The sequence below is a fragment of the Nipponia nippon genome, unplaced genomic scaffold, assembly GCF_047370975.1.
Source record: "Nipponia nippon isolate SJK-2023a ecotype South Korea unplaced genomic scaffold, ASM4737097v1 scaffold_9, whole genome shotgun sequence".
In the NCBI taxonomy this organism is placed as follows: domain Eukaryota; kingdom Metazoa; phylum Chordata; class Aves; order Pelecaniformes; family Threskiornithidae; genus Nipponia; species Nipponia nippon.
In genome coordinates, this window is record NW_028262413.1 from 9,960,892 (window position 1) to 9,981,734 (window position 20,843).

The window sequence follows — 20,843 nt, forward strand, 5'->3', positions numbered from 1 at the left end:
GCACTTCGCACCACTCGGCTTCCTGCTCAAAACACCAACGTTTTGTAACAGCAGCAAGCATGACTCAATGAAACTTGCAAACAAACGTCAAAAACTATTTGGAGAAATGGAAAAATATGATGACATGGGGCTATTTTTAGTGGGCATATCTGCAAGTTCTTGTGAATATCTATTTTCACCAGCAACCTGGAAGTAAGTATAAAATTCAGTGGTGGTGAAGCTTATGGATGCCACAACGAGTAGGAAATGACAAAACTCTGAAAAGAGGAGAGTGAGACTGACTAACCTCAACTGCTTGGTGCCCAGGGTGCAAATACAGCTGTCCATCTAGAAGCAAAGTCCCTCTTCCAGAAAGGTGGGCATCTCAGAGGGCACAAACTCAAAAGAGGACCCAGCAGATGAGCAACATGAACCCAAGAGCCACGCTCCAAATGGGAAAGGCTGCAGCAATTTTTAGGTGCAAGGATAGATGAGCAAGACTTATTTCCAGAAACATGAGACCACCTCTGTCTGCGCATCACTGCCCGGGCTGACGCTGGGCAGCGGGTCCAGGGAGAGCGACCCTCCCACAGGGATGCGGCATGAGCCCAGCTTGGCTCCTGCTCCTGCAGGGCAGCTGCACCGGAGAGGCCCCTGCAAAGGCGCCGACCACCACTCCTTGCACCATCAGAAATTCAGACCCACAGGTGGGTTTTGCGAGGGTCTGAACTGCCCCTGGGCCAAGCTTCCCCCAGCAACAGCGTGGCCGTTGCCGACTCCCCTGCCCCGGGCTGGGGGATTTGCACAGCAGCTGAGGCCACTGACCCTCAGCACCCAACCTAACACCGCGTGGCAAAAGAAATCAGACCACAGTGATTTACTCTCTCTTACTTTAAAGCCCTGAAATAACACACACTGCACTTTTCCAAGCACTCAGGTAGAAATAGGAGGAATGCTGAAGTGGTTTTGGTAAGCACACTTTTTAGTTTATTGACCTATACAAAATAATAGGTCTAAAAAATTCAGAAGTAGTAAAAGAATAAGCAAAAAGAGCTTTTGCATTTCTAGAAGGCTATACAAATATGCAAAACCAAGGAAATAAGTTATTTTTTATTTTGTTTTTGTTCGTTTAATTCCAAATCGCGACTCTAATAATACAAACGACTAAGTACCAGCTTAACAAGTGTGTCCTTCTGTATATATTACATGCTCTGGAATACTGGTAAAAAACGTCAAAAAAGTTTATCAGAAACTTTTCTATTCACAATATGAACAAGGAGTAACTAATCCTCTGTATAAAAGAAAAAAAGAGCACCATTTATGGAATCCTGAAGCACAGTACAGCTGAGAAACCAGAGAGATTTTACCAAATGCAAGCAAGTCGTCGGAGATCACGCAAGATAACCCATGCCAATTTGTTCCTACAGATGGATGATGTGAGGTAGGTTTATCCCTCTTAGATCAAGACTGCAGTCGCACTTTTTCCCTACACAAATGGTTTTGTGAAAAATGCTGTTCTGTCACTTAGTGACTTTGCAATGCACCTGGCAGTTCAGATGACTCGCGGTACAATGCTAATGCCCCTCATTTTAAGGCACCCACTTGGCTGTTTGTGTTTGCATCCACCTTAAAATACTGGCCGTTACAATCAAATTGTTCGCCATGTGATCACAGGAGCTCCCCACTGTGGATCCTCGATTCCCTGTGGCAGAGCAAAATGCCATCGTCACCCGATGACCGGGGGTCACTGTGCAGCCGCCGTGAAAATTTGCCTACTCTTCCACACAGTGAGGCTGTACCATGGAAAGGTCATTAAAATGGGAGGTTATTAATTACACTTTATCATGGAAAAGAGAGTTCAAAGTTTACTGCTTCCGTTTCCAAAATCCACAACCGCTTATAGTTTTACATGGCATATTGTGTGAGCAAATTCTTTACTTTCCAGAACTTGCTCGTGGTGCTAACAAACACTCTTAACAACACCCCAAAAATGGATAAACTCATTCAAACCTCCATAATAAAAAAAAAAATAATCCAGCCTTCCTTCAAGTAATGTTCCAATACTGATTAAGTCACCCTTTGCCTCACTCACACACACAGTATCTATCCTTCATAAGCTTATGAAAGTCCTTCCAGGTCATCATAAGCCATGGCAGAATAAATTTTCATTTCTTCTTCTTTCAGACATCAGAATTGTGCTCCTAGAATTCCTGGTTTTTCCATAAGAGTCTCCTTTTCACATTTTTTTTTTTCTCTGAGGTTTGCCTTCAACACCTTCCAATCTTCCAAAAAGTGCTTGCTAAATATAAATACTTCAACCAAGTGCTGCATCTAGTCATAGATTAAACTGTGGCTTGCCCTTGCTCGTGTGGGCTACCCAGATTCAGAAAGAAACGCCATTCGTGGTAAGACTTTGTCATTTTGCTACAGTCCCTCTTAATGCTGAATTTAATCTTTCCCAGCAAAACAGCCTGCTTCCTTTTCTTGTTCGGTTTGGAAGTTCCACCCGAGATCTGCCTCGGAGTCACAGCATTTTGTGCAAGGCACGCAAGGGTACGAATGCGGGGCTTCAGGTGGTCTACACGAGCGTCCCGGGCTTTGAGTCCTCGTGCCAGAATAACCTCTGCTCATTGCTGTGCAAGTCTTCTTCCAACCGGCTCTCATCATCGCCACCCAGCTGGCTGGTCTCCGCATACGCTCTGTAAGAAAGACACGGCATCAGGGATCAGCGAGAGCTGAGGGTCTTCCCCAGACCTCCAAGTGCTGCACAAACTCATGCAACTCCCTTGGGCTTGAAGTAATGCTGGTTACTATGAGCTCACCCCAGCGTAATTTGGATCCAAACACAAACCCAGTTTTCATGCTGTAATTAGTAAAATTGTGTGCAACAGGATCTCAGCTGCTCAAAATTGTCAAGACTGTAGGGCGTATTGATTGCTCATTTGCCATAATCACATTAAAATAGAAAATAAAACAGATGAACGATTAGACAAGTGATTCAGAATATGGAAAATTAATAGCTAATAAACCTCCTTTAGATAAAGCTGCCAAAATAAGCAGTTTTCAAAGCCCAATTATAGCAAGTTAAGAATTTAGTAGAAATTGTGTTTTTAAACACTTACTGTAGGATCTTTTAAATTACCGCAATAAAAAGCCCACAGCATTTAGCTCAGAAACAAGGATCTAGCAGAGGCTTTTATGTCTTTTCTTACACTTTCATTTATTTTAAAACAAAAAAAATTAAAAATTCAGTAATTTCACGCAAGTCAGCCTGGCAGCAAGTGCAAACTGCAACCCATGAAGCAGGAGGCACAAACTTGGGGTACTTACTACAGCTGGCTACACTTAGCATAAGTGTACTTAAATGTGATGGCATTTGTGTGGGCAGAGCCATTGCCCTGGACAGGAGGTCTCTGTCCTCACTGGTAACAGCCGGTGTACGATAGCCCGGGGAAGAGACCGAAAACACCAAGTAGAAGCAGCGAGAGAGTTGCAGGAACTTCTGCAAGGACAGAGCAGACCCTGGGCTCCCTGCAGTCCTCGGGAGAGCCCCCATGAGCAGGGTGAGATCTGCAAGCAGCAGCATGTCCCGCCTGGTTCCTGGGTTAAGCTCTGCCAAGCAAGATGTGCCTTCGAACACCAGCACTCAGACATGAGGTTGAAGAGAGGTGTTCATAGAATCATAGAATCATTTAGGTTGGAAAAGACCTTTAAGATCATCAAGTCCAACCGTTAACCCAGCGCTGACAAGTCCACCACTAAACCATGTCCCTAAGCACCACATCTACAAGGCTTTTAAATACCTCCAGGGATGGGGACTCTACCACTTCCCTGGGCAGCCTGTTCCAGGGCCTGACCACCCTTTTGGTGAAGAATTTTTTCCTAATATCCAATCTAAACCTCCCCTGGCTCAATTTGAGGCCATTTCCTCTAGTCCTATCACTTATCCTTCCTTGTTTTTCCGAAAGTTTATCAGCACAGGCACTACAGCTTCAGGAACACAACAGGACTGCGTCCTGCTGGACTGCTGATGGGGTGCAGGAGAGACCTCCTGTCACAGGGGGTGAGAGGGACTGGGCTCAGTGGGTGCCCTGCCCGCAACACTGCTCCGAGCATCGCAGCTACCAGGGAGTGCAAGATTTTTGATGGTCCAGCACCAGCCAGAGGAAAAGGCTGCGAAATAAATGAGTTCACCCTTCACTATGACTGCTTCCCCCTTCCTTGAATATCGGTGTTACAGTTTGTGGTGGTAACACCTGATCTACTCCACACAGAGAAGACTTGCTCTCACAAAGTCAGTTTTATAATTACTCTTCAACCTGGCCCTTTGAAATCAAGCTGATTTTCTCAGAAGTTTTAACACCCTGTGAAATGCAGGAGGGAAGGGCAGAAAATCCTGGTATACTCTACTCACCTGCTCTGCAAAGGAAGATTGCCATAAACATTCCCGTAACAGCTGGCATAAGAGGAATGAGACAATGTATCGTAGTCTGAAAGTCCCAGCGCAAGTGGGTTTCGCCAGTTCCCAGCGGTGTTTGCAGAAGATGCTGGAATTAAAAAAAAAATTACAGCAAATTAGATCTTTCTCCAGCTAAATCAGCTGAGACAAATGAGACAATTCTCATTAGCGATCTCTATGGGTTTCTGCAGAACACACAAGCAGACAATGCAAACTCAAAATATGATTTACAAGCCCTGTAGGGAGGAAAGCACTGTGCGGGTGGTATTTTGGAGTTAGGGAATCTCTTTAAAAAGACTTTCTGACCCATTCAGTGATGCTCATTGTACTGTATTTTGGAAGCCATCAAGGCAACTGCATTTACATGGCATGAAGTTTTGCACATTGCTCCTAGTTGGTAAATACGCCTGTTCGAAACCCCTGTGGCTCTTTGTGCTTCTTTGGACTGCTGCGCTTACGAAGAGTAAAAGACAGTTTTACCCACAGGAGAAGGCAACAAGCAAGTCTTTCTTCCCAAGCATGGAACAACAAGATCCTATTCAGGTTTCTCATCTACCTTTCAGGACAGAGCTCTAGCCTTGCTTCTACTCTGCTGACTTCACCGAGGCAGCGGAGGGGGGCAGAATTCGATGCACAGCAGGGACTTAGAAAAACACTCAGAAGAAATCAGACATTACCTGAAGAGAAAGACGACACCCGACTGCTAGGAGAGCACGGCGCCTGCAGACCAGCAAAGCCCAAACTCCTTTGAGATCCTCTGTCAGACTCAAAGCCTGCCTGCAGGCTATGACCCTGTTCCTTTTGACTGGAGGCACGTTGGTACCAGCCTCGGAGATGCTCTGCTACTAAGGCCTTGTGAATGTTTTTGGTTATATGCTCCGTTTTAGCAACTTGCTTCCTTGGAAGCCTCAGGGTTGCATATGGGTTGTGCGGTACTCTGTCCACTTCATCCTCATGGTAAGACCTGAATTCCCTGTAACGGTCGTATCCGTAATGTGCCGATGAGCGATAGGAAGGGTTGACACTGTACTGTCCCTCCGTATCACTCTCATAAACATATCCTCCATTGTAATAAACGTCAGATTCGGTGTATGGGGAATATCCAGAAATATAGTAACTAGAGGAAGGCTGCTCCTGACTCTTGTGGTAGACACCATTGCGGATATCCTTCTGGGCAAGATTTGGCATACTTCCTGAATTTGCAGCAGAAATGTTTTGTTTCTTTGACCGTCTTCGACCCCTGGTCCTGTTGTCGAGTGTCTGAGTAGTATAATATGGATTGGGAGTAGGTGTCACGCAGTAATATTCTGCACTTGACTGGCTAGTGTAGGATGATCCATCATCGAGGATCTCTGTGCTGCTGCTTCGCTGGGACTTTGAGAGGGTGAAGGCTGCCTTTTCAGCAGGAGTCTCAGACAGCAGGTGGGTTTGGGATTCCAGACTTCCGCTGCGCTGCCGGCAATGGTGCGGGGAAACATCTGGCCTGAAACAACACAGATGTAGGTTGGTTAAAGGCAGTCACACGCAAACATACACACACAGTTGGAGAGAGCATGCATGGGCAAGTCAGGCATGCTGCCTCCCCAGTCAAAGCACCACACAAACCCAGTCTTATCTTTCTACGTAGAATATCTGCATTACACGAAGTTCAGCTTGGCTGAATTTTAGATTTTCTGCAACAGTAGGAGATCTCTCATATAAAAAAATATATCATGGTGAGCAAGGTTAATCAGTGGCAGGGATACATGCAGCAAAGCTCACAAACTCACATTCTGTAATGATTTACAGGAGGGCGCTCTCAGTTTTTAAGGAGGTACAGTCTACACAAGTAACTGAGCTAGGAGCAGAACATAGGAAGATGGGTTTCCTGTGGCTCTGTCTCTCAAGGCTGCATTACCCCAACCAAATAAACCATGAGCTCTAGATAACGTTGTAAGATTTATAGCATCTCTCCTTCCCCAGCATGGATTCTGTCTAATAACACAGGTGAGCTCACATTGCTGCTCTCTTCCCATAGTAAGGGCACTGACTGGGATCTCTCTCCTCGATCCAGCCACTTAGTTTTTCAGGAGGCTTGCAGGAACATAATCCACAGCGGACATCTGTCAGCTCGTGAACAAGTTTTTGTGGGGAAATCACTAGCTGACGGACAATACAATTTCATAAGCCTCACTTTGTTAGAAAACGAGGCTACAAAGGAAATGTAAAATAAATTCTGGCTATCTTACAAGTATTTTACAGAAACTTTTTGAACAAGCATTACCTGTTAAAACTCCCTATAGGTGCCTATCTGGAAATGACCCTTCTCCTATAGTCTTTCATGATCAGATAGGCAATATTTGTGTGCCAGCTTCCGTATCACTCCTAATTATGCAGACACCCATTTGCGCGTGCTGCTATTTGCCAGACAGGGTTAGGGCTCACATAAATGCCCTCACTCGCATGTCACAAAGCTGGTGCAGGACTGTGCCAGAAGATGGTGGCTGATATTAACCTTGTGCCTCCAATATCCAGAAAAGACATCTTGACGGTCTGACTCTGCTGTAGGGAAAGCTGCACGGCAAAGGACCCTTTGCCCTCTTAACACCATTGGCTTTTATTCTTCTGCTGCCTAAGATGGACACTGCACTTAAAACAAAGCCCCCTTACTGTAAGTGGCTGCTACTGTAGGCATTGCGTGTGAGCACGGGGGTTGTAGGCATGCTTCTCCCTCCATGGGGCTGGGGCGGCCGGTCCAGGGTTCGGTAAGGACTGCTGTGAGTCGAAAGCGGGTCCCTGTAAGGAAGGAGACAATCCCAGTTAGGTTAAATGCCACGCAAGTCGCAGCACACAGAATACGTGCACCCTAAGTCTTGAAGAAACAAAATGAAGGGCAGAAAAAACAGGCAAGGGCATAACTGGATGTGCTTATCCATATAAAGAACAGAACTGTTAAACAGGTAGAAAAATTCAACCCCTTCTTATGGTTCAAGGGAGGTCCTTACAGGATGACCGGTAGGAAAAGCTGCCGCCAAAGGACAGAAGTATGAAGCAGAAGAGACAGAGCAGGTAACAGAGAAGCAAAGGAATCAGGTTTTAAAATGAAGCACATCACAGCTAAATGGTTACATATGGCTATAATTCAACTTCTGAATTTCATGTGGAGGAGCGTTCTGCTTATCTTGAGGGACAGATGAGAAAAACGCAAAGACATGATGACATTGCCCAAAACTTTAAAAGATTTTTAAGCATGCCCTCAACAGCCTGCACAAGCAAGACAGTCCAACAAATATCAAGATCAGTGGGAATCCTTACACTGAGAACAACCAGCACCACATCAGACCCATATTTATCACACAACCCTCAGCAGAGCTACTGCTATTGATGTGCTCCATGGAACTGTTCTTCTAGCTCAAAAAGTGCCCAAATCCCACAGATACACACAGGAACCTCAGCCAGTCCCTGCAGCTGGCACTAATGATGGTAGCTGGTTGAATCCCAGTAACTCTGCTCCTACACGGAGAATTGCCCATCAGGACTTACGCGAATTCTGTACGCTTTGACAACGTACTTGCTGAAATACCGATACCATCAGGAGGGATGGGTATGGTTTGGTGTCATCTGAAGCCATTAAGCACAGTCATCAGGAGAACTACAACTTGTTTAACTAATACTGAAAACAAACCACAGAAACGGCGACAAAGGGTGACAGTACTGGTGGGCACGAGCAATTCCTTAAATACAGCCCTTGCTATTAAATTTCTCACCTGTCTCGAACCTCTTCACAAAGACTATACTACCCTACAGTTTCGGAGACCGTGTCAACTACTTATACACACTTTTGTTACTAAACAGGAAATTTAGCTCCCATCACCAAATCCTGTAATCGCAGAGGAGTGCGGAGGCAGCAGGCTCCGCTGGAGTGCCGATAGCAACAGGAGTCTTGGCAGGGGCAAGACTGAGCTCCTGCCAGCAGGGCGGAGAGCACAGCAGCAGTGAGACGTGCCCTACCTGGAGTGTCTGGTTTCCAAGAGCTGCTCGTTTATGGATGACTTTCTGAGATGAATTCTCTCCACCCCGAGGGACTTTGGTGGAGGAAGCTTTGGAGAAAGCTGTGCAGAGCTGGGTCTCTGTGCTGGCACAGGAAGCGATTCACTGACTGTTGGAAAGGAATATGTGTTTTGTTAGCAAAGCCCTTGATTCTTTTGCCCTATGTCCAAATCTGTAGCCCCTAAGCAGAAACATTTTGCACTACAGAGACAAGGACAGAAGCTGTGAATCTAGAAAGGCTCTGCTGCCTGCACTGAGCTCTCCTTCATGTGGACAGGACTTCGTGGAGGCTCATACGGATGTCAGCAGCACCAACTCCTACGGAGATTACACACAGCTTGGGGCTGTGCCAGATCACAAATTGAAACTTCCTTGGGAAAACACCTGTTTGCAGCGCAGTCTTTCCCATAGCCAAGCAGGCAAGCTCAGCCTCTGCAAAGGCCAGTTCCTCTCCCTCACCTTCCAGCTCTTTACTTGAAAATGACATTTCAAGAATTAGTTTTATAAATACAACCTAAAAGGGAGTGACTTCAAAAGTGACTGAATGAGCAAAGACAACTGACAGACACATTTGGCTGAAGGCAATTGGCAAGATGCTGGTTTGATCCTTGTTCTCACTTTGCTTAGGGCACAACCCAGGTCCCATCAGAGCCAAGACGAAACTCCGACTAATGCATATAAATGCAGGACAAGCATCACAGAGAACACTTTCAGAAGCCAAAGCCCCGGCTCTACTTCTACTTGTACAAGCAGGAATCAGGTGTAACTCCATTTTAAAGCACCAGATGGGTTGTATGGGTATAAAACTGGGACAAAGTGAGATCAGAATTAGGCCCTAACTGAAAAGCGAGTAATAATTTCGATAATGTTTGTCCCCAAATGATGATTATCCGGTTTAAGGGAGAGGCAAGACAAGTCCTTTCCACCTTGTGGAACAGGGCGTGAATGTGTGTATTTGTGGGTGTGTGTGTGAAATGAGTAAGCTGAGCAAACACCATACCCATGCAAGATGCAAGCTCACTAGGTAACAGATAAACGTAAACAGATCATTAATATCTCTGACTATTCTACTTTTTTTTTTCTTCTAAGTTTTATAGTAGCTGTGAGGACAGAAGGGCTGGGCAAATCCTCCCAGCTCGTAACTCCTCCAGCCGCTCATCTGTCTCTGGCCAGGTCCTAGGGATGAAGTATTTGTTTGAAATTCAAAGCCTTCAGCTTGCAGGTTCGTCATGTTAAAACCAATCATCTTCTCTAAGGACAACTCAGATCAGCTCACAGAGCAGAAACTTTCAATAACTAACCCATTATGAGGAAACACATTCCTGATTAAGCTCTTTTCTCCTCTGCTATAATTTGTCATTGAAAGTCACCAAAGTAGTAGGCTAAAGGACATTAAGTCAAAGGAATGTCTCTGAACAGGCCAATTCATAAGAAGAAAAGGATAAGCAACATACCATCATCATAGGTGGTTGTATCGGACAGGGAGCTGCTCTCAGAGGGAATTATATCATCTGTGAATGGAAACAAGCACTTTAAGCACAGGATACCCAACATTAATTTCCAAATATCACGTACAGTTTATTTTCTACAGCATCAGAGACAGCTGCTACTTGTAACACTCCCTCTGCACGCTTTAGCCCTTAACAGCCTGAAGACAGCCCTGCTTTGGAGGATATCACGACCTAGTTGTGCTCACTGCAGTTCAGCAAGCTACCTAAGTAATTATCAAAGGAGGTTTTTTTTCAACTGCAGTAGGAATCAGGCCAAGATTTACAAAGGTGTTTTCCACCCAACTTCCAACAGATCTCACAGGGTGCTCTGGTGCTCCAATAGGAGCGAGGAGCCTACACAGACATGTAGATCTTGGCTGCTAGCATCTAATCTCCTCTAGGTACACCTGAAATTCCACCAGGTAGGTACGAAATGCCTTTTGAAATTTGGCATTCACTTTTGAATGTTTCATCAGCAAACAAATTCTGTTTTAATTAAATTAATATCAATCCACAATAATTCCACTGATTTCAATCAAGTTATTGCAAATTCCAACAACACAGAGAGCAGTAACTGTTGTATAGACATTGCAAATTATTTCTGTTTCTTTTACATTTTCTTATTTATTCAAAGCGCTTTGCTGCACCTGCCTGTCCTCTCACCTTGATATTACATGCTGTCACTCACTCAGAGACAGCCTGTACCTTGCTAAGGTTTAAAACAGACCAGCAGCAGCAGAGAAATTAGGCTGGTGATGAAAAACAGGACTAGAGATAATGAACCCAGAGAAAAATCTGTTCCTAGGCCGTTTCTGGCAAGACACGGCACTGGTGGGGAAAAAGGTCTGCGTGAACCTCCACACACAAGGGGAAGGAAGCAACAAAAGACGACAGTGGCAGCCACTTCGTGTATGACACCTGCTTCTCCCATCAGTCATCATGAGCACATGCAGCATAGATTGCTCCCTTGCTGTCCCGCTTTGCTGCGAGGAAAGGTCTGGTTACAAGAATTCAGTAAATAGAGCAGCTTTTCAAGAACAGCAAAACATCAGGGCTGGCCCCTGCCCTGCGGGGACTTGTCAGACCACCGAGGATGGGTTGCAGCTCTGCTTGCAACCCGACACTGGGAAAAAGCTTCAGGGGAGCTTATTCACATGAGTTTGACCATGTGGTGGTGAAATATGGAACTGGGCCCAGTGCAAGGGGGAAAAAAGTCTACCTAGGAAAAAAAAAAAAGCCAGCCTAAAGCTACACTGCTGGATTCATGTGGGGTTTGCAATGCTGACATATGGGGGCGCTCTGAATTTAAATCCCAAATCTGTGCAGTTCCCCACAAAAGGGGAAGAAACTCCAGGCTACAGAGGAAGCAAAGGAAAGGGACAGTGGAACATGGGGAGCAGGAGACAGTCCAGTATGTCCTTCACCTCCTATCCCTCAGGGGCTGGGATGAAAATAGCTATGGTTTGGTTCAATAAATCAATGTTACTATTTAACACGTCATTTCCAACAAGTCATTCCCCATATTCACAGCCACAAGTGACTCATCACTACTCAGCTTTCTGAAACCCTGTACCTTGAGCTCGAGAGTACAGTCAGCGATGGTGAACAGGTTACACATAAAATCAGTTATGGAAGCAGATGACAGTTCTGCTTCAGGTAAACAAAAACACATTGCACTGCAAGAGTCAGGAACTGGAAGGGAATGCAGCTAACTTATTGCTGGCTAAGTATTTGCTGTCTTGCAGTCCCTGCCTGCAGGACAGGAGACCCTCTGAGACACGGAGTCCAGTCCCTTCTGGCTGTGTCCACCTTCTCAGACAGCAAACAAGGATGTCATGCATCAAATGCTGCAAAATGGTGGGCTGAATGTGTAAGGACCAACTCCTAAGTCACTTGTTTGCACAACAAGACAAAAAAAACACCTGCAACAAACAGCAGTGACTGTGCATGGATGCTGCCTCACGGGGCTCTCATTGCTCACTGGCCTTCAGTAGCTTCTTGGTTGTTACTACACGCCACGTGTCCCAGGTAATACAGGGCCTCCCACTATTAGTATCCAGATTGGTGAGCAAAAGACTGGAAAAACAGATGTTGTCCTCATCTCCGTCAATCAGGACCTAGCTGAGCCACATTAAATAGCAATCATCAACCTTTCAGAACAAGCACTTTGTGATGATGGATAGCCCAGTGCTACCATGGTTCGTGCTGGGTAAGAATCCAAACCAAGCTTTCAACAGGAATGGGGCAGGGTGGAAGCTTCCCCAAGAGAAACCCGGCAGTGCACAGAAGGGTCTCCTCCAGGGAAAATACATATTGGCAAGAGATCTCATTCTCAAGGGTCAGTAAGAGGGTATCAATACAAACAGTAGAAAAATCTTGCATTTTCTTTCCCACCTTGTGATTCCCAGGAAAAGCCCCACTAACCTCATGAAACAGCATTTCCTCCAGGACAAAGGGGAAAAAAGAAATCAACTAAACATTAACAATTATCCATATATATTTTCCATGGAGAAGAGAAGTAAAACGTCCTAAAACTGTTACTCACTAAAGAAACTAGAAGAACCTGCAATACCGATGAGCTTTTACTACTCCCAAACTCCTTCAATTGGCTTGGATACTAGCAAGTTTCCATGCTTTATCCTACGAAGCAGCAAGAATCTCACCTCCCTGAGGAAAATCACACTTCCAGGATGGAGAAGGCAAGGGTATCTGCTTTCACTGTGCTCATCAATGGCGAATGCATTTAGTCAAAAATCTGTTTGCCACTATTTGTATTCATAAAAACTCTTAAACTTCGCTTATGTCTTCCTGGAAATCAGTACTTTTTAATCAAGAAATAAAGCCTTTGATCCTTATTTCCTCAATCCTGTAGAAAAACTCACAGGCTAGAACTCAAGCATTGCGGAAGGGAAGGGAGAGAGGTCTTGCATATGGCAGCTTAGACGTACAACCGCACTCAATACACTATGAATTCAGACACCACACCAATTTCGGCTGAGATGCTCCTGCCAGCCTCTCTATGTATAACACCTGCAGTCTGTACCTGGTGCTGGAACGTGCCTGCACTTGTTCCTAAAACTGCAGCTTCTTCTGCCCTCAGCCTATAAGCAGTGCACTTATCATATCAGATGCAGCAATTGCATCTCTATTTTTCTTACTTAACTGCCTTGGAGAAGATAAAAATCATACAGAGGAGATGTAAACAAAACTTGTGAGCCAAATTACTTCCCCCGCCCCCCCCATTTTCATCACAACATGGGGAATTCTCTTGCCTACCTGGTAGAGTAAGAGTTGATTTCTGGGTTGGTTTTTTGCCACACTTGATTCTATATTCATTTATGGAATTTTCTATCTCTTGCAGCTTTTTTACAGCATCAGCATATTCTTGCTTTCTTTTCTTCTTCACATTTTTGCAGAGGTCTGGCTCACTGGCAAGCTTCTTTGCAGCTTCCACCAGCTTTTGCTGTATGATAAAATTGCTCTCCAAGTCCTGCAAAGCGGGATCCTGCAAATTCGTGAGATGAGTTATTTGCTTCTACTCTGGGTAGAAATTATCAATGATGGTTATTGGATAGAAGATCTGTTTTTGTGGTAATGAAGTGAAATCTTGAGCACAAAACACAGAAATACCACAGTTTATACACAAGACAATCTAAGCATATTAAATCCTTACATCTTATTTCTCTGACAAGTGTAAGATCATGAGATCTCTTGAGAAAGGTCCAAAGTTCTCAAGCCTGGGTGACGTAAAATAGACACCTAAATTCAGGTTTAGACCCTTCTGTTACACAAGCCAACCTGCAGGCTGTTAAACCTCCTGCTCCAAGTCCAAGCCTGAAAACATCTGTTCAAAAATCTCTCTCTGCTTTAGAGAAAACAAAAATGGCAATTGAAATCACCATACCTACGTAACAGGGAGTTGGAGGCTTTAATTAATTGTTTGTAAACAACTTTGAGAGGCTCAGATGAAAGGCACTGCAGAGGTGCTAAGGAACACGTTATTAAATCTGGTCAGTAGGATTTTGCTTCAATAGCATCAGTTTGCTGCAGACATGGATTACACCAGCACTGTAAGCCACGGCAGCGAGTTTTTGGTGAAAGGCAGATGCAAAGTGCCCAGCACCTACTTACTATTTGGATGACGCAGCTTGTTAACAAATCTCACAAGGAATGAGGGGGAACGGTATGTGTCCAGAAACTGCATATATCTGAATTACCATATCTCCTGAGTCAGTCTCTGCCAGCAAAGTTCATATTAGCTTCTTGAGCAATATACAGAGCTTTTACTTAGGTGGAACTTGCATTAAGCCAGAGATAAATCTTCTCCTGCTGTCACCTGTCACACAACTATATTTACAGACAGATGATTTTGCAAGGGGGACAGCGCACGTCCCTGCCACGTTCTGGGTTCAAACACAATCTCAACCTGACACAAATCAATGCTCAAGAAAAGCTCATAGTCATGTGTTGCCAAATGGCCTTATGCACCTGCTCTTCTCTAATTAGCAGCAAAATGTCCATTAAAATTCAAACAGCGTGGCCACATCAGGGTTCACGTCAGGGGATTTTAAGGCCTTTTGAAACAGCCAACTTCCTGATCATTTCAAAGGGAGCATGGCTGAAATAAGGGCGGTACTGGTCTAAATTTCCCAGCCCATGCAAGCGACTGTCCCAGCTGCCTCCTCTTAAACAATCGGGGAAGAGCTGGATTATTTACCGGTGGCTTTGGTCACCGGTCTGGCCACCCCACCTTCACTGTGAAAACAAAGTGCAGCGCTCACCTCCTCACTCGGGAGCAGGTTGTCATCCAGTTTGAAGGCCGTGCCAACACGTCTCCTGACCTGGGGAGGCTCCTCTCCAGCGCTCAGAGGATATTCCTTAGGCATCTTGCCCGTCAGCTCCTGGAGAACAGAGAGGGCCTCACGTGAAGGCCTGGGGGGAGAGAAGGGCTCTTGCCCATCCCGACCCCAGCCTAAGGTGCAGTTCTCACCGCCTCTCGCAGGCAGATTTTCTTCAGCTCCTCAACTTTCTGAAGCAGTTTTTCCTGAAGGAGTTTCTCTTTCTTCTTTAGTTCCATAATTTTCTCCTTCTTTTGTTCTTCACTGACCTCTGAATCCTGAGACCCTGAAAAATACACTCTCTGTATCAGAGGATTTGGAGGTAAAAGCCATTTTTTTGTGGTCAGGTTAAGCAGAGATCTCCCCAAAGCAGTCCAGCCCAGCAAAACAACATGTTATTCAAAGTGCAACGTCCAGCAAGCAGGCTTTTAGGAAATCTACACTTTTTCAAACCCTCACTGTATATACTTGCATGATAAGTCCCAAGTATACACCCCAAAAACCCACCACCCAGAATATAAGTCAACGCGTTAGGGATATCTACAATATACTTGCTATTCTAGCTTTGACTTTGCATTCAAGACAGACTGAGGCTCCCCACTTGGGATTCAATTCACCCCGAGGCACCTACGTGTGGCAGCCAGGCTTTTACCTCCCTCCTTTTCCCCTCCTCCAGAGTCCAGGGAGAGATCTAAAGTCCACTCCAGAGCTGAGCTTTATTTGGAAGCATTTATCTTCTCTCCTCATTCTTGAGGAAGCTTGAGGCAATTCAACTCCTAGTACAAGCGCTTAAAGTTAGCCTGGATCAAATTTCCCTCGGATTTTAATGACGCTTACAGTCATTCAAGGACTGATTGACTGGTAAACTGATATCAAATTATTCATGGACTAACAGTATATGGGCGTTTATCCATCTAGCATATTTTTATTTTCTTAGTTGTGTGTGGGGGAACAGCAGATTGTACCATTGACTTTACTGTTTCAGATACATAACTAACACATGCCTTCACACACGTCACTGTATTTATGGTCAGCTAGCTTTGTTTTCCCTTTTAACATACACAAGCCCCACGGTACTTCGCTACCTTGCTTTTACACGAAGTATTACCTGATGAGATCAAACTGCCATTGCTGGCCATAATAAGCTGGTTCTTTGCCTCCGAAGTCACTAGCTTTGAAACTTTTGGTGTTCCCATCTCTGTCAGATCCATGGCAATATCATCCAAACTTCTAGCTGAAGGAATTTTTGCCTGAAGGAGTTTGGGTGGAAAAAAAATTCCAGCCTCATCAAGTTACCTCTAATTAACTTCAGAACACAGGGTCACAGAAGATGACATTTCACACCTCATCTCCCACAAAATTAAGGGCTAAAGCAACAGCATCACGCAGGAGCTCGCGGTGCACCTGGTGGTGCTGGCATTCCTCTTCCCCTCTGCCCCCAAAGCCTGAACCATCTCCCAAGTATAAACCTCTTTGCTGTTTGCACCGTGTTCAAAACGAACACAAGAAGGAGACAAAAGAAAAAGCAGATTAAACGCTGAGAAGTAAGAATTCCCTCTTCTGTTATTACACTGCCATAGCTCTTAATTGCAGGCAGGCTAAAATGGATCGAATTACAATACTGTCACTAATAGCCTGCTCAAAACGTGGACAAAAACAATTTGTATGTTTTTCTCTGGAGACTAGTTTATCCATGGAACAACAATACACTGGAGGATATACAGGAAAGGTGTTGAAACTTACGCCTACAGTAAAATATGCCTTACAACTTACTTTGCTTTGCTTTCTGTCCAAGTAAAACTGGTGTTGACTGATTGCCATCACCCAGATGGACTTGATCAGGGAAGTGTTTGCATACCAGGTTTGCACTACCAGTCCACTCTGACCAAAGGTCCTTCTCGACACTGAAATTCTGAGGAGGTGAAAAGAAATGCAATTTCAAGACAGGTCTTTGAGGTTTAAAGTCCCAAATGTCTCTCTCTCAACCAGGCAAGGCTCAGCCTTTATTTTAGAGGTGTGAAAACTCAGATTTCCTTCTCCCCACCACCCGGTGCTGCTGCCCTTCCTCCCTCTTAACCTTCCCTTCATTTTACAAAGTTAAAGTTAAAGCCCCTCCTGGTTGAGCTTTGCAACACGAAGCAGCAGCAACTGCTGTGCCTTTAGTTCAGCAACGCAATTGTGTTGCTGAGACCAACAGCTGGGTAAGCTATAAACCTAGAAAGGGCGAGCAGACTGCCATGGCACCCTGAAAGGAGAGATCGGGCAGAACGGGGGACCTGGAGGGATCAGCACGGCATCTTGTGGCTCCTCCTTGGCCCACCTGAGAGGCACAGCGGTCTTGTGCCAGAGGCAGAAAGGATGGCAGCAGGAGAAGCAGAAAGAAAGGTGGAGTCAGAAATTCACCCTGGGCAAAGGCTCTTTCTTCTTGGGAGGGATCTTGAGGGGAAAGCACAGGAAAGCAGCCTGCGGGTGAGCTCCCATCCTAACCGGCAGTGCTCCTTCAGGCCCCTGACGGCTCAAGCTCAGAGGAGGGAGCATCGCTGCCAAGGCAGGGGAGGGCAGAAGGTAAGCAAGAAAGTCCTGTCCAGGTCCTGCTGGCTGCATTCCCAGATCTCCTGCTGCACAGGCATGTTACAGCGGCCTCTCAGGGAAGGGTTTTGTAAAGGGAGCAGATTTGGCCATGACAAATAGTCCTCCTTCTGCTCCAAGAACTCCCTCAGTGGACAACGTAGGCAATTTGAGAGAAGGACACCCAGAGCTGTAACACATGAAGAGTTGCTCCAGGCTGCTCACTACGGCTGTCACCTTCCCTCTGCAACACCGCAGCACTACTTGTCCATTGCCCACAGACCGGACCCAGCCCTGGTCTGTCCTGCCAAACACAGGATCAGGCTCAGTATTGCAAAGCCCAGAGTAAACTCAGGTCTGTGTTGAACTCGGAGGCACCTCCCATCCCCATCTGTTAACACAAGATGATGAATCCTCAGTCTGGGTAAAGATTCATCCTGCTGCTACAACTGCCTCCTCCAGCCTTACCTGCGGGGATCGTGTACTTCCACAGCAAATTTCTTTTCACGGAAATAGAGATTTTCCAGCTGTTTCCATTGGAATAGCTAGGAGAATTGGGAGAGAGAAGCAGAACACTCACTCCAAGAACCACCAGTTTTCTCCCCCCAAGGTTATACAATTTCAGCAAATTACAACTCCTGTGTATCTTCAGCTATGTCCTTTTCTCTCTGATTAAATGCAAAAATCTCTATACAAAGCAATTGCATAGACACCTATGGTCTCTTCCCTCAGTCAGCATATCCCCAGGGAATGGCAGCGGCTCGGGGAAAACCAAGACCTTTCTCTTGTGAAGACACTGGGTGAGAGATTCAGCATGACATTTTGGAGCGGGGGTACAAAACGTACAGAGAAAGAGCAGCTCCAGGAAGAAGCCACCCCACAACACATACTTCTGTAAGGACACCACAGGTTTCCTGCAAAGTGCCAGCTGGGAGAAGAGATCAAAGTCAACCAGGGCTTGGCAGCTGCACCCGTGGGATCAGAATTTCATACAAATCTGCTCTCCCTCTGCACCCGCATTAGCCACCCTCTGGAGATGATCCATCAGGGGCTGCATCTTCTCAGCCCAGCTTTGGCTAAGCTGTTCCCCGGGCCCTCGGTGCAGGTTTCTGCAGCACCACCTCCTGCCCCCTTCTCCAGCAGTGCCAGGGTGCGTGGGTGCACATGGAGACCCGTACGGGTGTCTCCAAGGGTGTCACCCGAAGGTGACGGGGTGCAGCAGCACACGTTGTAGTTTACAGCCAGCTACTTCCCAGAGCCAGAGCCCACGGGGAGGTACCTGAGGAACTTCCACCCAGGACGGGCAGGCAGGGCCAGTGTTAAGTGGGAGAGATCAGCTTGGAAGTCAGTGATCCAGCCCAGGCACCTGGGCCATTACAACAACCTCCTCCTTCCCCACAGGAGTTTTCCGAAAGCCTTCAAGGCTGTAGCCACCACACCAGAAGTCCCCAGGACACACAACATTCCCGCTCACCTCTGCCAAAACCCAACACACCGCGCTCCGACTACGGAAGAACTTCAAGTTTGGTAAAAAAGTACATATTACGCCATGCTTCATTTAAAACATTCTTAACACAAATCGTAAATGAAACATAACCCAGTGCCTGTGCTTGTGGGGAAAACTCTGGCTCTTTCAGTGACCTTTCCCTCTGTTTAGTTAAAACTTTCCTTTGTAATACTACAATTTATTATTAGATCCTGCTACATGAAAAATGCAGCAAAGGGGAAATGTCATTTATGTAAACTAATAAGTCACTTTCTGAAAGATCGTGGAAGTTTTACTCTGCTGCTTAATTAAGTTTATCTTTGCATTGAAGGCACCCTGTCCAATCACACTACTTTCAGAATTGCCCTCTTTATAACTTGGCATTGAGCTTTTAAATAAATAAATAAATAAAAATTTAACAAGACGACAGCTCAGGCAGTACGTCTGACATTGAGCAATAGCGCCCGTGGGTGCCGCAGCAGGCAGGGATCCCCCGCAGGACCCCGGCAGGAGGGCGGCCCCCCGCCCCGCTCAGCCCGCCAGGCAGGCTGCCCTCCCCGCACTCACCTCCCCGCAGCACCGGCCCCTTCTCCCCAGCACCACCGGCCGCTCCGGAAAGCGTCAAGGGCGACATGAGAAGAGCAGAGCAAGAGGCGGCCGCCGTGCCATCCCTCCCCGCTGCCGGCGGCCCGTCGTGCTGCTCTGCTTTCGCCGGCTTCGCCTCCCACTGCTGACACATGCCTGACATCACCGCCTCTCCCGGCGGCGACGCCTCCCCAACCCACACTTTCCCTCAAGATAAATGGAAAAATGGAAAACTGAACCGAGGAGAGAACAGAAGAGGGCTTCTACCAAGGTGCTGCACCCCTTCAGAGCACCCCGAGGCTGCGCAGGGGGCCAAGGTGGGAGCCAGCGTGGCGAGGGGGCTCAGCAGGCAGCCCGGGCCCCTGCGGCGGCCGAGTCCCGGCCCTGCCGGTGTTGACTCATGCCCGAAAGGCAACAGGTTGGACCAGAAGCATCTCGCTGCATTCCTGGCTGCCCTGCTCCCACGCTCGTAAAAACGACGGGCGTGCTTCAAACATGACCTCTGGAAAAAACACTGCCTCGCCGCCTCTTATCGGTTGCGGGTGCTGACACCCCGTCCCCTTTATCGCTTCCTCTGGGTTTTTCCCCTCCGGACGCGCTCGGCATTCCCGAGGGCTGCGGGAGAAGGGGTGAGCTGTCCTAGGGGCAGCGGGGGTGAAGAGGGTCGCATGTGGCAGGGGGACAACATGCAGCTGCCCCACCGCCTTGAGCAGCCTCCTGCCCAGGCAGAGGGACACGCCGGCGCTCCAAGGGTCTGGGTGGACCCTTCCATGAGCAGCTGCCTGTGCAAATCCAACGGCAACCCCCAGGTGAGATGCATCCCTGATCATCTGTGGTGCCAAGAACGATTAAAAAATAAAAATAATAATAATAAAAAAAAAAGCCTTTGCATTTGTAAGGAAACCTGCATGGAATTGCCTCAGGATGTGGGTAGAGCTTTGCCCCATTTCCTCCCCACCCTGTGAGATCCATCCCAGCCCAAAAAGGAGCTGACGGGCGCCCGAAGCATTTGCAGCCGGGTACATTCAGCACAAAGATATTTGCCTCCTTGCCCGAAGACACACGGGACTGGGATAACTCCAGCTCCCCCCTCTGCTGCTCTGTGGCAGGAGAGATGGGGAAGCAGTGTTTGAAATTCTGCACACAGGACGGAAAAGCACCCTGTCCTTAAGCTACCTCACTTAAGAACAATATAAGCTCCTTAGCAATCAACTCTTGCAGTCAAGTCCTTAAAAAAAAAAAAAGACCAATGATTATATGAGTAGCTTCAGAATAAGATGTGGACAAATAGTATTCATATAGGTGCACTTAAAAATAATAATGAAGGAACGTATTAACAAGTTTCTGCCTAACATGTCTGGATTCATGAAGACAAGAGGAAAAAAAGGCCTCAATACAAACAAGAGCAA

At 46.5% G+C, this 20,843-nt stretch overlaps 1 protein-coding gene across 5 annotated transcripts in view; it reads right to left on the minus strand.

Moving 5' to 3' along the window:
- Nucleotides 1-949: 949 nt before the first annotated feature.
- FRMD4B (FERM domain containing 4B) overlaps nucleotides 950-20,843 on the minus strand; it is a 144,760-nt gene continuing 124,866 nt past the window's right edge. For 4 of the 5 annotated variants that reach the window (XM_087743914.1, XM_087743915.1, XM_087743913.1 and 1 more), the window contains 12 exons: nucleotides 17,832-17,908; nucleotides 16,569-16,707; nucleotides 15,904-16,045; nucleotides 14,948-15,081; nucleotides 14,739-14,858; nucleotides 13,234-13,462; nucleotides 9,922-9,978; nucleotides 8,429-8,576; nucleotides 7,088-7,213; nucleotides 5,116-5,921; nucleotides 4,394-4,526; nucleotides 950-2,678 (listed from right to left, as the gene is read on the minus strand). In XM_087743914.1, coding sequence (XP_087600040.1) covers nucleotides 2,558-2,678; nucleotides 4,394-4,526; nucleotides 5,116-5,921; nucleotides 7,088-7,213; nucleotides 8,429-8,576; nucleotides 9,922-9,978; nucleotides 13,234-13,462; nucleotides 14,739-14,858; nucleotides 14,948-15,081; nucleotides 15,904-16,045; nucleotides 16,569-16,707; nucleotides 17,832-17,908 — 2,232 coding nt within the window. In that variant the 3' untranslated portion in view covers nucleotides 950-2,557. Of the gene's footprint in view, nucleotides 2,679-2,704; nucleotides 3,482-4,393; nucleotides 4,527-5,115; nucleotides 5,922-7,087; nucleotides 7,214-8,428; nucleotides 8,577-9,921; nucleotides 9,979-13,233; nucleotides 13,463-14,738; nucleotides 14,859-14,947; nucleotides 15,082-15,903; nucleotides 16,046-16,568; nucleotides 16,708-17,831; nucleotides 17,909-20,843 lie in introns of those variants that run through there. The other variant, XM_087743916.1, reaches the window with a different exon arrangement.